Source organism: Solanum stenotomum, chromosome 10 (assembly GCF_019186545.1).
Source record: "Solanum stenotomum isolate F172 chromosome 10, ASM1918654v1, whole genome shotgun sequence".
In the NCBI taxonomy this organism is placed as follows: domain Eukaryota; kingdom Viridiplantae; phylum Streptophyta; class Magnoliopsida; order Solanales; family Solanaceae; genus Solanum; species Solanum stenotomum.
In genome coordinates, this window is record NC_064291.1 from 56,993,903 (window position 1) to 57,006,041 (window position 12,139).

Consider the following 12,139-nt stretch of genomic DNA (forward strand, 5'->3'; position numbering starts at 1 on the left):
TGTTTTTTGGAGATTAATAAGTGATTTTTTTTTTCAAATTTTGATTTTCTATATCTACAAAAAAAAAATCCGTCCATGTTCTAACAAAATTTCAATTTCATTCTTTCGGTCATATGTCTTATCAAAACTAAAAAAAGATTGTCATATTTAATGTCATTCTAAAGTTGTATCTATAAACTATATATATACTCTAATATGCAACACTTTTGTGTGCCTTACAAATTCCAAGAAATGCAACAAAACTAGGCAGTCCTTCAAATTCTCCTTTTCTTTAAAAGGAAAACTTGGATCATTTCTCGATTTGTGTGAGTCATTTTTGTGTAGGGACCACACAGATCTTCTCTGTATCATTTCAATTTTATCTGCAATTGACATTCATGTGTCAGGAGCCTTATCAATGTTGATAACATGAGTTTCTACATTTGAAAAATCTCTCTCAATATTGTCAACAATGCTAGATGATGAACTACTAGCACTAGACAATTCTTCAACTATCACCACCACATGTTGCTCATGCTCCTCTCTACTAACCGTTATATCGTGGTGTTCCCTCTCCTCCTCGATGACACTCGAAGGGTTGTTATTAGAAGGTGGTTGTTGTGGAGGTTGCCCTTTTTTGTTGGTAACAAGGACATGGCATCGACAGAGCGGACAAGAGAAATTTGAACGAAGCCAATGGCGTATGCATTCAACATGAAAAATGTGCTTACAATAAGGTAGTTGGTGTAACTCCTCTTTGATCTCAAATTCTCCCAAACAAACACAACACCTGTGAAATTTTTCGTCGTAATGTTAGTAAATAACAATACACAACAACGTCTTAGTCCCAAACTAGTTGGGGTCGACTATATATATGAATCCTCTTTGTTTCATTTTAGTATAGATTGACAAGTAAAACAGATTTCTTGAAGTAAACCTGTTACCATAACTAGTTTTACTTCTTTTTATTTCACATAGATTTCAAGGGCAACAACTTTTTCGAGACCAAAGATTTACTTCTTTTTATTTCATATAGATTTCAGGGGCAACAGCTTTTTCGAGACCAATCCCAACAATATCGAGATTGAAATGAAATTCTAGTTAGACCCCACATTCGCTTTCTTGGAACTAACTGATAGGCATTTAGTTTTTTGTAGAACAAGTGGAAAATGATATGCAACTTTAATCGAGGTAAAAAGGTAGAGCACAAAAGCCCTCCACCCCACCAAAAAGTAAAATACTTGGTGCTTGCCTGTGACATATAGGGCATGCTTTTCGTGATTACTATGAAATAGATGTCAGACTCAATTCATCATTCATCAGGAATCGGAAGGAGACAACATCACTCTTGGAAAAAAAGACGAGAGAATCCTCCCTTTGATTTTGACTATCCTAGGCTGGAGGACTTGACGAACCACTTTAGAGGACGGGCGGAAAAAACATGAATTTGACAAGTAACACAAACAAAAATTTAAAAGTTTTAACTTACTGAGAATCCTTCATCATTGAATCTTCATCAAATAGTATAACAGGAAGCTTATAATTCTTGAGCATCCCCTTTGCATCTACATCACCCTACAAAACAAGAAAACTTTTCATGGTTTCTTGAAAAAACATGAAAATTCAAAGCTACGTTGTTCAGACTCTCCAAAAACGTTCTTTCACTCATGTTACATCCTTCCAAAAATAACACTACTATTTTAAGAGAATCCAACATATCAGTCAATATTTTTGAAGAGTCTGAACAGAAAAAGAAATCAAGAAGAGAAACTAACATGAATAATAACTTGATTTGAACTTCTTGGAAGTATAACAAGAGGGGAATTAGAACCAATAGAAGCTCTTCTTTTGAGATAAAACAAGTAAAACAAAAGAAACAAGATTATAGAAAAAAGTATTGGAATTGAAAAAATGAAAGCTTGATAAAGTTTAAGTTGAAGTGCTTGAGGATACAAATGAGGTGGACTAGGAGATTCAGGTACCCCCATTGAATTTTTTTTTAAGTAGACACTTAAAACTAAGTTTAATGAAACAAAAAGAAGAAGAAAGATTGTAAGTTATAAGCTTAACATGTATACATAAACCTTAGCTTATATAGTTTTTATATACATATCAAGATCAAGAAAATAATAAAAAAGGTGAAAAAAGGATGTTTTTAATTGAGATTTGAAAAATGTGAAGTGCTTTTTTGGAATCAAATTAAGTGATGAAAATTGTATGATTACTTTATTTACACTTTTTAATTGATGTGACTTGTTCATAACTTCCCACTGAAATTTTTTTAAATATATAAAAACGAAAAGGTCCCTCATTCCACTCTCTCATGTTTTCTAAATTTTTTTAGCACAAGGTTCAATCATAGTTCTCCCACTGGGAACAGATAAATAATGATAATTATAAACTTTGTCACTTACCTTATCGATATATCATTTGAAAATCATAGGATTGCATAGTGTTCCAAATATCTTAATTTTACCTAATGTTACAGTAGGGACCATTCATACTCTTGTTGTTAGTCCGTCCTCTCGTAATTTCTGATTTTAATTTTAATAACATTTAAAATAAAGTAAACTTCACGATGTCAAAATATTTTGGTTAAAAAATTAAGACTTACTCACTATTTCATCGATCCGTTATACTTCAAAGAACAACTTTCACATATAGCAAACATAAAAATCATATTTGTATGTTATAACTATAGTTTGCATAATTGCGCTCCATAACAAATTTTATGTTTGCTATGGAGCTTTTGATTTGTATAATTCGCTAGATACATCCAATTTTATACAAATTGTTCAGTTTTGTATAAATTCATTTATACATTGTAATTTGTATAATCAGATTTATATTTGCATAATTATAAGTGTATAGGACGCAAATATATGTATTTATATTTGTATATACACTTTTCTCTCGCTTTATACAAACACAAACACGTTTTGTACATTTTATACATTTGTATACCGAATGGGTAATTGTATACCAAAAATGGCTAATTGTATACCGAACCAGATGATAAAAAGGGATATTTGCTGCGAATTACAAATAAGATAAACTATGACTATAACATTTAATTTGAATTAATAATTTGCTATTTCATACAATTTTCCCTATTTGAAATTAGAACTTTGTTAGGATAAAAAGCAAATACGATAGTAACTAATTATCGAAAAAAGTATAAATAGTTCTTAAGTATAAAAAAGGGTGAAATTAAGATATAGATGTAATTCAATTATTATCTTTACACTTTTCACTAAAGTAAAAACAAATATATGTCTTTCTTACAAGTCATTTCACTTTTGACAAGACTCCCACACAAAACAAGTTTTATTTATTTATGATTTGTTTAGAAAGTTTGATAATCAATCAACTTCATTAGATAGTCATTAAGGTGGTGAGCACTAATCAGATAAGCCTGACAACTTTCAAACTCTCATTTGGAAATGGAAGATAAAAAAGTGTTTTTTATATAAAGTTAAGCTCGTTTAATTTGGTCAAGCTTTTCAGAAATCTAAAATATTTTTTTATTTATTTTAAAATATTTAATTTTAAAAAAATCGAGATAGTTAGTTTTAGTTTTGGTGAAAACAAGAATTTGTGTTGATAATAGAGAGCATGAGCAAGTACCTTATTGAAAAGCGTATATAACTTACACTCAATAATTTTCTTTTGAAGAAATTATCTTTAATTGAGTACTTCCTAATAACTTATGTTTAGCCAAGCTTACAGAATATTGAAAATATACTTTTGAACAGTAGTGATTTATATTTAGCAAATTAATTAGAATAACATTTTGTGCTTGATTAAATCCCTTTAAAACAGCTACTTGCTTCTCAAAAATACTTGTTTTTTTTCTCTAAAAGTGTCACATGAAAATAAATTATTTATTTTTATCTAAATTCTAATCTAGGGTGGACGTTCGGTTTTTGGTTCGGTTTAATCAAATTTCAGTTCGGTTTTTGATATTCGGTTTTAGAAAAGTGTGCACCATATTTCATACCAAACTAGATGGGTTCGGCTCGATATTTTCTACTTCGGTTCGGTTTAGTTCGGTGTTTTTAAATCGTTTTTTCGATGTGAATAAAAATAAAGAGGGAATATGATAAAGTATTAAGAGTTTCATGTGTTTAATTTATAATTAAGAAGACGCTGCATAGATGATTCTTTAACTAGAAGAATTCAAATTTTGTTTCTGTTTCTAGCAAAGATGCCAAAGAATTTGTTAATTAGATGGATTATTCACCCTCCTATGTTGCTATAGAGATGACCAACTAAATATACAACGACAAAATCAACAAACATATGTAGATAAATGGTAAAGAGCACACAACAATTATCTTTACTCACAAAACAAGGTCTACAAAGACTTGTCCACACATTTAAAAAAAAAAAAACACAACACCATCAAACGGCACTATCTCTGTGCATACACGATTCAACACATTCAAAACATAGACTTTAGGTCTTTAGGGTTTACACTTTACTGATTTGTCATTTAAAAATTGAAATGTGCTAGGTAAATATTTTGAGTCAAAATATATAAGTATTATTAAGTAATATAATTTAAATATTTTTAAATTTATTTAATAAAACTTCGATTCTTCGGTGCATCGTAACTTTGGGACCCTTACATCGAACTCCGAACCGAAGAACCGAAATTTCGAAAATAAAAAGCTGACACCGAACCGAAACACCGAAGAACCGAAATAATTCGATTCGATTTGATTTTTCGGTTTTCCGGTACTTATGCCCACCCCTAATCTAAACATTTGGAATTTATTCCGTTTGACATCAACAAAAATGAGTGGTTCTTCCACAAACTACACTCAAAAGTGTTTTTTTTTTCTTCACATAAATGAACTTTTTCTTATCTAGAAAATACCTAGCAATATATTTTTAGTACTACTATACTATAGTGGCCCCTACAACATGCATTGATTCATATGCTCCTATCACTTGTTGTTGATTACCNGAAACACCGAAATAGTTCGATTCGATTTAGTTTTTCAGTTTTTCGATATTTATGCCCACTCCTAATCTAAACATTTGGAATTTATTCCGTTTGGCATCAACAAAAATGAGTGGTTCTTCCACAAACTACACTCAAAAGTGTTTTTTTTTCTTCACATAAATGAACTTTTTCTTATCTAGAAAATACCTAGCAATATATTTTTAGTACTACTATACTATAGTGGCCCCTACAACATGCGTTGATTCATATGCTCCTATCACTTGTTGTTTATTACCATAAAAAGGGGTCCATCCATAACTCTTGAAATGTCATATCATATTTGCACTCTCCATCCACCAAAGCAAGGGATATCCTCAAATAATAATAATAATAAAATTAATAACTACGTTTTAATTCCAAATTAAATAGAATTTTATAACCATTTTTACTATATTCATGTCGACTTTAGAATATTTATCATAGTTACACTACCTTTATGTTGATGGATAAATAACTTGATATAACTACTGATGGAAGATAACATATATTCAATAAAATAGTTGAAATGTGTGTAAATTAACGTGACTATTACCGTATTCCAAAAAGGAAAAAGAACACTAGTAGTCTATAGGAGATTGACCTTTAAGTCAAGCCAAAGGATTAAAACAAAAGGATTCAATTTAATCATGTGATCATAAAGTAATTCAACTTTACAGATATGAAGACAAGTTTACCAATTGTTAAGAGACTTATATGCATTAGTGGAAGATCTTGTTTCCTGGTAATGAGCATTAGCCGTTGATGACGGGTTGATCACTTACATTAATTAACTAATTTAAATTAGCAAATTATTATTAAGAAATATCTTCTCTATACCCTAAGGTAAATTTGACTCTACTATTGAGAACACAGTGTCTGAATCAACTTGTGTAAATTTCAATTTTTTGTTGCATACTTACTATTTTTATACAAGTTTCATTGAGTAATTGTTCTACTTATATTTAGTGGTGAATGTAGAATTTCCATAAAAAGGATTTATTATATATCTCTTTCTAAATAGCGTAGGATTTCTAAATCTTAAGAACCGAAAATCGTTGCCATGAGCCTTGTAGGTGGGGTCAGGTAATCAGGTTAGCCGGCTCGATTATCTAGACAAGTGGGAGGCTAGCTCTAGCCTCCATGTATGCTCCAAATAATTTTACTTATCAAGACTTAAAGGATACGAGAATTGATACTCCATTCACTATGATTTAGATAATCTAGGAAAAGTCATTGAATATCTAATTTTTTTATGATTTTCATCCCACTTTATTAATAATAGTTAAACTTAACACCTTTGGATATAATTAACCAACTTGCTCTTTTTTGTATGTCTCCATTTACTAGTATATGCTCTTTATGTCTCCATTTACTAGTTTTAAATTTATAACTTATCCTTTTCCAACAACTTTACAAAGATTTAATCTCACTTAATGTGGACATTTTCTTGGAATAAATTCATGTTTATTGTTTGTGGGGTGGAAAAAGATCCTCATAATTTCCCTAATCTTTCTATCAAAGTGGGAATTGAGGTCATCCTCAAACTACACCATTAAATCAGATTCTCAAGATTTTCCATAAAGCAAAAAAAAAATATTAAACTTATCTAGTATATAAAGTAATCTGACTTTGGAAAAATTCTTAGCAATCAACATAAAATGACTATTTTATGACATATGTTAAGGTGGAAGCCAACAGTGTTGTCTTAATGCAATCAATACAAAGTTTTGAACCAAATGTCTACATCATAACCCACAAAAATGGTCAGCCTTGCTTTTGGAAGCAACAAAAAGCAAGAAAATGTTGACCAGTAGTTGGTCCTAATACTGTCCAATATACAAACCAACCACCAAACTTAAAAGGACATTGGTGAAGTATAAGCCCCGGTGAAAGACAAAGGTGGAAAGTAAAGCGAGCTAGTAGCTACAACGATCCCCCGGAGGGGAAGTCAAAACTCATGTTCAGGCAATAATATCGGCAACAATATGTTGAATTGGCAGGTTAGTTGATGAAGAAGTTGGGAAGGTACCAGCAGCTGCCTGTGTAGTGTTAAACCAAGATGTTAAAGAGAGGGAAGGGGAAATCGTGAACTATGAGATCAATCCAACTTTCACACATCTCAACTAATTTCACATGGTACCATCTACTTTCCATAAGCAACAATAACATATCCAGTGAAATTCCACTAATTGAGGTTTAGACAGGGTAGAGTGTAAGTAGACCTTATCACTACCTCGTGGAGATAGAGAGGTTGTTTCCCAAAGACTCTCGCCTCAAGCACAAGTACTAAATAACTCTCCAGATGGGAAGAAACGACCTGGTGTTTCTCAACCCATTTCACTGTCCATCAGCAGAGGCGTATGCAGGAGGGGGTCACCGGGTTCACGTGAACCCATGCTCCCCTCCTGAAATCATATATATTAGTGTTATATTTATAATTTTTCGTTAAATATAGATGTGTGAACCCACACTCGAAGTATCATGTAATGTAACAATGATTGGGTGCACCTCTTAGTGAGGTTGAATTTTATATCTATCTTGTTTTTTTTTTCTTTCTAAAATTGGGTAACACCTCTCTAAGTGGCTATTGAAAGCACTTTTGGCGTCTTAATTAATTAAGCATTTCGATTTTGGACCTATAATTTTAAAATTTTAACTGTTTTCAATGATAACAACTTAAATCTTAAACTGATTAGATCCACATTTTCATAATAATGCACCCATCATCCCGAAATCCTGAATACGCCTCTGTCCATCAGGTCACACTATTGGGTTACATTAGTCCACCTTCTCATGTTAAAAATTTTCTATAATAATTAAGAGAAATGGTAATCTGACTTGACAACCAAAGAGATCAGAAAAGTAAAAATGAAGGTAATCAAGTGCTCAATAATTCTACTAGTATTATATTTTAAGAGCCAAATTGGAGGATACTTAAGCAGTATGTAATGGCAACTTTCAGTAATATAAAAGAATATTACAAATTGATACTGTTTTACTTTGAAAAAGGGTGTAATTACTTAAACATCTGAAAGGCGCGATGAGGAAAACTTGCCTCCTCTCTGTTATCGTCTTTTACAGCTGAACTGATGCACAAATTTAACTAACCAACCAAACTAGTATTTTCTTTTCCTAATCTTGAAAGTGGACGATCGGATAACATCATCATCAGTTACCAATGTTGCCTCAAGGGCTACAATGGATTCAGGTTTAGTAAAATAAGTGAACAGGAGGTAGATACCGTCCAAGTACGTATTTGTCTCTCCAGCCTTGTTTTTCCTCCTAATGCTGTATGCAAGTGGAATAACCCCTCGGTTGAAGACCTCCACATACATACCACCACCAGCAACCAGCAACTGCCCAAGAGAAAGAAAAACAAAAGATTAAAACTTGCATCATCAATAGCCAGTACCATGGGCAACTGAAATTGATGGGGGACAATATTAGAACTGTTAAATCCATAAAACAGTTACGATAAGTCTATCATGTAAGCTTTTAGATGAGATGGTCAAATACTTAATATTGCCCCTAACGTGCGGGCTTATGCCTTTTTTATGAGTCAAGCATGTGAAAATCAGTTTTTGATAATGGGTGGCAATGAGAGCTTGCTCTGATACCATGCTATAGTGAGTTTCTTATTTTATTAGACGGAGCAGCTGATGAAGAACAAAACACAAAACATGGGAAACATTGGCTCTTACCAGTGTGTCTATTTGATTGATCTGTTAGGCAAAAGCTGAAATGCAGTAAGTGTTGGAACAAACATAGAACAAAGACACATGTACCGATGCTTAACTTCTTTCTCTCTTCTGGTTTATCGGGGATTTAACTAAATGAAAGTTTCCCCAATCATTTGAAGGTGAAAGATGACACATAGTTTCATCAACTTTAAGTCGATTCATACTCAGTGTAATCCCACATGCGGGATATGAGGAGGGTGGTGGGTACGCAGCCTTACCCCTACCTAGTAAAGGTAGAGAGTTGTTTCCAATAGACCCTCGACTCAAATAAAACAAAACAACAATCAGTAAGAAAAGGAAATACAGTAGTAAACGGGTCATGTAGAAAATAGAGTTTCATCAACTTTAAGTACTTTTATCATTGTTCCATGCAGCTTTGCACACGCCTATTTTTCTGATAGATGTCGACTGTAACATCAAAACTGAGATGGGCAAACCAAAAGACAATTATCATCCATGTTCACAAGGAAGAATGATAAGGTGATAATAGTCATCAGACCAAGGCTTTTGGACTCGAAAAGCAGATGGAGAAAAAGAACAAGATTAAAATGAAAGTTCTTACATGGGAACAAGAAGAATGAAAATTGTAGCAGAAGCTGAGAGTAACTTTCTTCTAACTTAGACCTAGACCATGTCCATGTCAGCTTAAATTATAACGAAATGTTGAATTATGCACCCAATCTCTGTTGAGTGTTGTTAGGTCCAAATATCAGATTTTTCCAAAGAATGGCATTCTAGTGAGTAGACAAAAAAACAAAAAGGAAGTATATTTTTGGACAATCTTGTGCTTAAATCAATTGCAAGCTTGAAACTTCTTTTGCTTTCAGGCTTCCACCTCTTAACAGAAAAAGAAAAAAAAAACAATTTTTTTAGCCAAGAGACGGGAATGGAAGAAATTTTCATCATGTCAAACTGAATATCAATCACTTGTTCTGTTTCCCTAATGATCTCCCTGTTTCAAATGAGCATAATTATCTTCATTTCTCAGTTCACATTGAAATCAGCTGAAGAGTATCAAATGATACTATATGCAGCTCAACTTCTGATAAAAATACTAACTCCCTCAGTCCTAATGTATGGCACCTTTCACTTCGCATTCATGAACTACGAAAAACATATTAAAATGTATTCTTTGCCTTCAGCATATGGATACAAAGAGAATTACAACAACAACAACATATTCCAGTGAAATCTCACAAGCGGGGTCTTGAGGCTAGAGTATACGCAGACCATACACCTATATCTTGGAGGTAAAGAGGCTGTTTCAGGAGCTCCCTCGGGATACTCAGAGAATTATAGTACTTTCTCGTACAAAATGAATTAGTCTAGTTCAATTTATCTCCAAAAGTCAATCAAATTGACTCTAAATAAGCAAGAAGCGCCAAACAAATTGGGAACAAACAGTATATTAGTTTCAAAAATTCAATCTTTAGAACTCTCAACTTCAACTCTAATGCTCAAACAGTCAAATCAGCAATTGAAAACTTAAAATCCACCCAAATTGAGCATAGCACCTTGCAAGTTATATCAATTTCCAAATACATAAACAAGCATTGTTACCTCTTCGTATTTCTGGGTAAGAGCAAGTCTTTCATCTTCAGACATATCGGGTCTCAAAACCACCATTGTTTCATAAGGGCGTAACCCAGGTGGACACTGCGGTTCCTCTTTATCTTCAACTGCAGAAATCCCCGACCATGGTGTCGTCGGTGGCTCATCAGCATTTCCTCCCCCGAATCCACCCTCGAAAAACGAGCCCGAAAATTCTAGAGTTTGGGCTTTCGAGATTTGCCCAGAATTGTTGACCCTTTTGGTGAAACCCTTGAAGCTGAAGGGTATTGAAGGTTTAGAAGAAGAGAGTGTGGAGGTAAGAGATGGAAGTACTGATGGAGAAGAAGAAGAAGACGCCATTGTTGAGAGATAAAGTGGATAAGAAAGAGGAAATTCACAATTTTCGGTTCAGAGTTTAGACATTGGTAAAATTGCACAAGTGAAATTTATTGGTTTTTTTGTTTAGATACCCTCAAGACTTGTAAATGCTACTTTACTCCTTTCTTCTTCTTTTTTTGCAAAATTTCAAGTCATGGATAAAATTTTATTTTATTTTCAATTAATTAAAATGGACAGTTTTGATCGCAATTTTATCATAAATGTTAATTGTTCTATCACTTAATTATTCATAAAATGTTAAGTTTAAATATTGTTATTCCATGTTTGACGATAGTATAAGTCTAAAAATATTTTCAATTCAAGATTAAATGTGTTTAGTTAGATATCATAAGGATCAAAATTAAAATTTACCCTGTTAAGTAACCATACAAGGCCATATTTATTTATTTATTGGCGGTTTGTTTTTCCTCTTAACTATGGTAAGGAGGTTGAAGTAAGCAAAGTTTGAATAAAGAATTTAGTGAAGATCTCCTAATGAACAAGGAATCGATTATACTGTATTTAGCATAACAAAAAAAAATAGCACTTTATGTATGCTAAATCAAATTGCATTGTTCATAAATTCGAGTTATGTTTGTTGAATCGAGAATTGTCATCTTGTACATAATTATGTTGTTGGCAATGGACTTGATGAACGACTTATCGCACTTCTACGCATGATTCTTGTAGGATGTATTTTTAGTCGTATTCATTTTTTTGTAAATGAATAGACAATCCAAGAGAGTGACCAAGAAACAACATACACTTGCTAGTTTTTGAGGTTTGGAACCCTCCTCGATTCATTTGACTCGAGGAGAGACTTCAAGGGACAAGCATCGCATCTAGGTAAGTAATGTCTAATTAAATAGATCAATTGGATCTTCCATTTATGAAATTGGAAGACAAAAAGAATAATTGGAAGTTTGCAATAGAAGTGGAAGCATGTGCAATATTAAGTATATCCACAAAACAAAGAAACTCTATACAATATTGGCTTATGAGTTATGACATACCCCAAGTCCCCAAGTAGTGTACCTCCATAGGCCCCAGCAAGTGTACCCCACCTTAGTGAAGGAGCACCCAAAACAGGGTCTTAGCAAAAGTTACTGGGTTCGTCAGAACCCACACCTAGCACACTAGCTCCGCTCCTGATCAGGACTGTAGTTAAAAGGGTAAGTTACAAATGAATGACGAACCCCCAAAATCAAGTGCTTAGAATGCAAGCAAATACAAGATAAAGTGCAGTAAATTCTGATGATGCTCTCAAGTAGCTCTATGTCGAAAATTCCAGGTAAGGTAACTCTCAAGGCTAGAAGAATTTTCATGAGCAGCCAGGTATATTCTATGTCTACCCATGAAATTACAACTATGCTAGAAAGATCAAAATTCCTTCACAAGGCATGCATACACATCACCATCCCCAAACCTGATGGGATTACACTGGGTATGTTGTTTTTTGTTGCTAGAAAGATCAAAATCAATAGTCAAGATAAAGTTTAAT

General features: G+C 33.0%; 2 protein-coding genes and 1 non-coding gene across 3 annotated transcripts; all 3 read right to left on the reverse strand.

The window, feature by feature from the left end:
* Window positions 1–169: 169 nt before the first annotated feature.
* LOC125878359 (probable E3 ubiquitin-protein ligase RHA4A) lies at window positions 170–2,187 on the reverse strand. Its single transcript, XM_049559599.1, has 3 exons — window positions 1,755–2,187; window positions 1,469–1,554; window positions 170–769 (listed from the first exon to the last, which is right to left on the reverse strand). The coding sequence occupies exons 1-3, from the start codon at window positions 1,965–1,967 to the stop codon at window positions 376–378; spliced, it is 693 nt and encodes a 230-aa protein (XP_049415556.1). The 5' UTR covers window positions 1,968–2,187; the 3' UTR covers window positions 170–375.
* LOC125843449 (U6 spliceosomal RNA) lies at window positions 279–385 on the reverse strand. Its single transcript, XR_007444036.1, has one exon. It is a non-coding gene; the product is annotated as a U6 spliceosomal RNA (small nuclear RNA).
* A 5,716-nt stretch (window positions 2,188–7,903) lies between the features above and the next one.
* LOC125842066 (30S ribosomal protein S6 alpha, chloroplastic) lies at window positions 7,904–10,680 on the reverse strand. Its single transcript, XM_049521264.1, has 2 exons — window positions 10,270–10,680; window positions 7,904–8,325 (listed from the first exon to the last, which is right to left on the reverse strand). The coding sequence occupies exons 1-2, from the start codon at window positions 10,618–10,620 to the stop codon at window positions 8,086–8,088; spliced, it is 591 nt and encodes a 196-aa protein (XP_049377221.1). The 5' UTR covers window positions 10,621–10,680; the 3' UTR covers window positions 7,904–8,085.
* Between the last annotated feature and the right edge of the window lie 1,459 nt (window positions 10,681–12,139).

Bases quoted from the DNA above. Each gene is read 5' to 3' on its own strand.
- LOC125878359 (XM_049559599.1), bottom strand. From the start codon at position 1,967: ATGGGGGTACCTGAATCTCCTAGTCCACCTCATTTGTATCCTCAAGCA. The intron at 1,555-1,754 runs GTTAGTTTCTCT...CTTGTTTTGTAG, and splicing joins CAAATCAAGTTATTATTCAT to GGTGATGTAGATGCAAAGGG. The intron at 770-1,468 runs GTAAGTTAAAAC...AAAATTTCACAG, and splicing joins TCAATGATGAAGGATTCTCA to GTGTTGTGTTTGTTTGGGAG.
- LOC125842066 (XM_049521264.1), bottom strand. From the start codon at position 10,620: ATGGCGTCTTCTTCTTCTTCTCCATCAGTACTTCCATCTCTTACCTCC. The intron at 8,326-10,269 runs GTAACAATGCTT...TCTCTTGGGCAG, and splicing joins TTACCCAGAAATACGAAGAG to TTGCTGGTTGCTGGTGGTGG.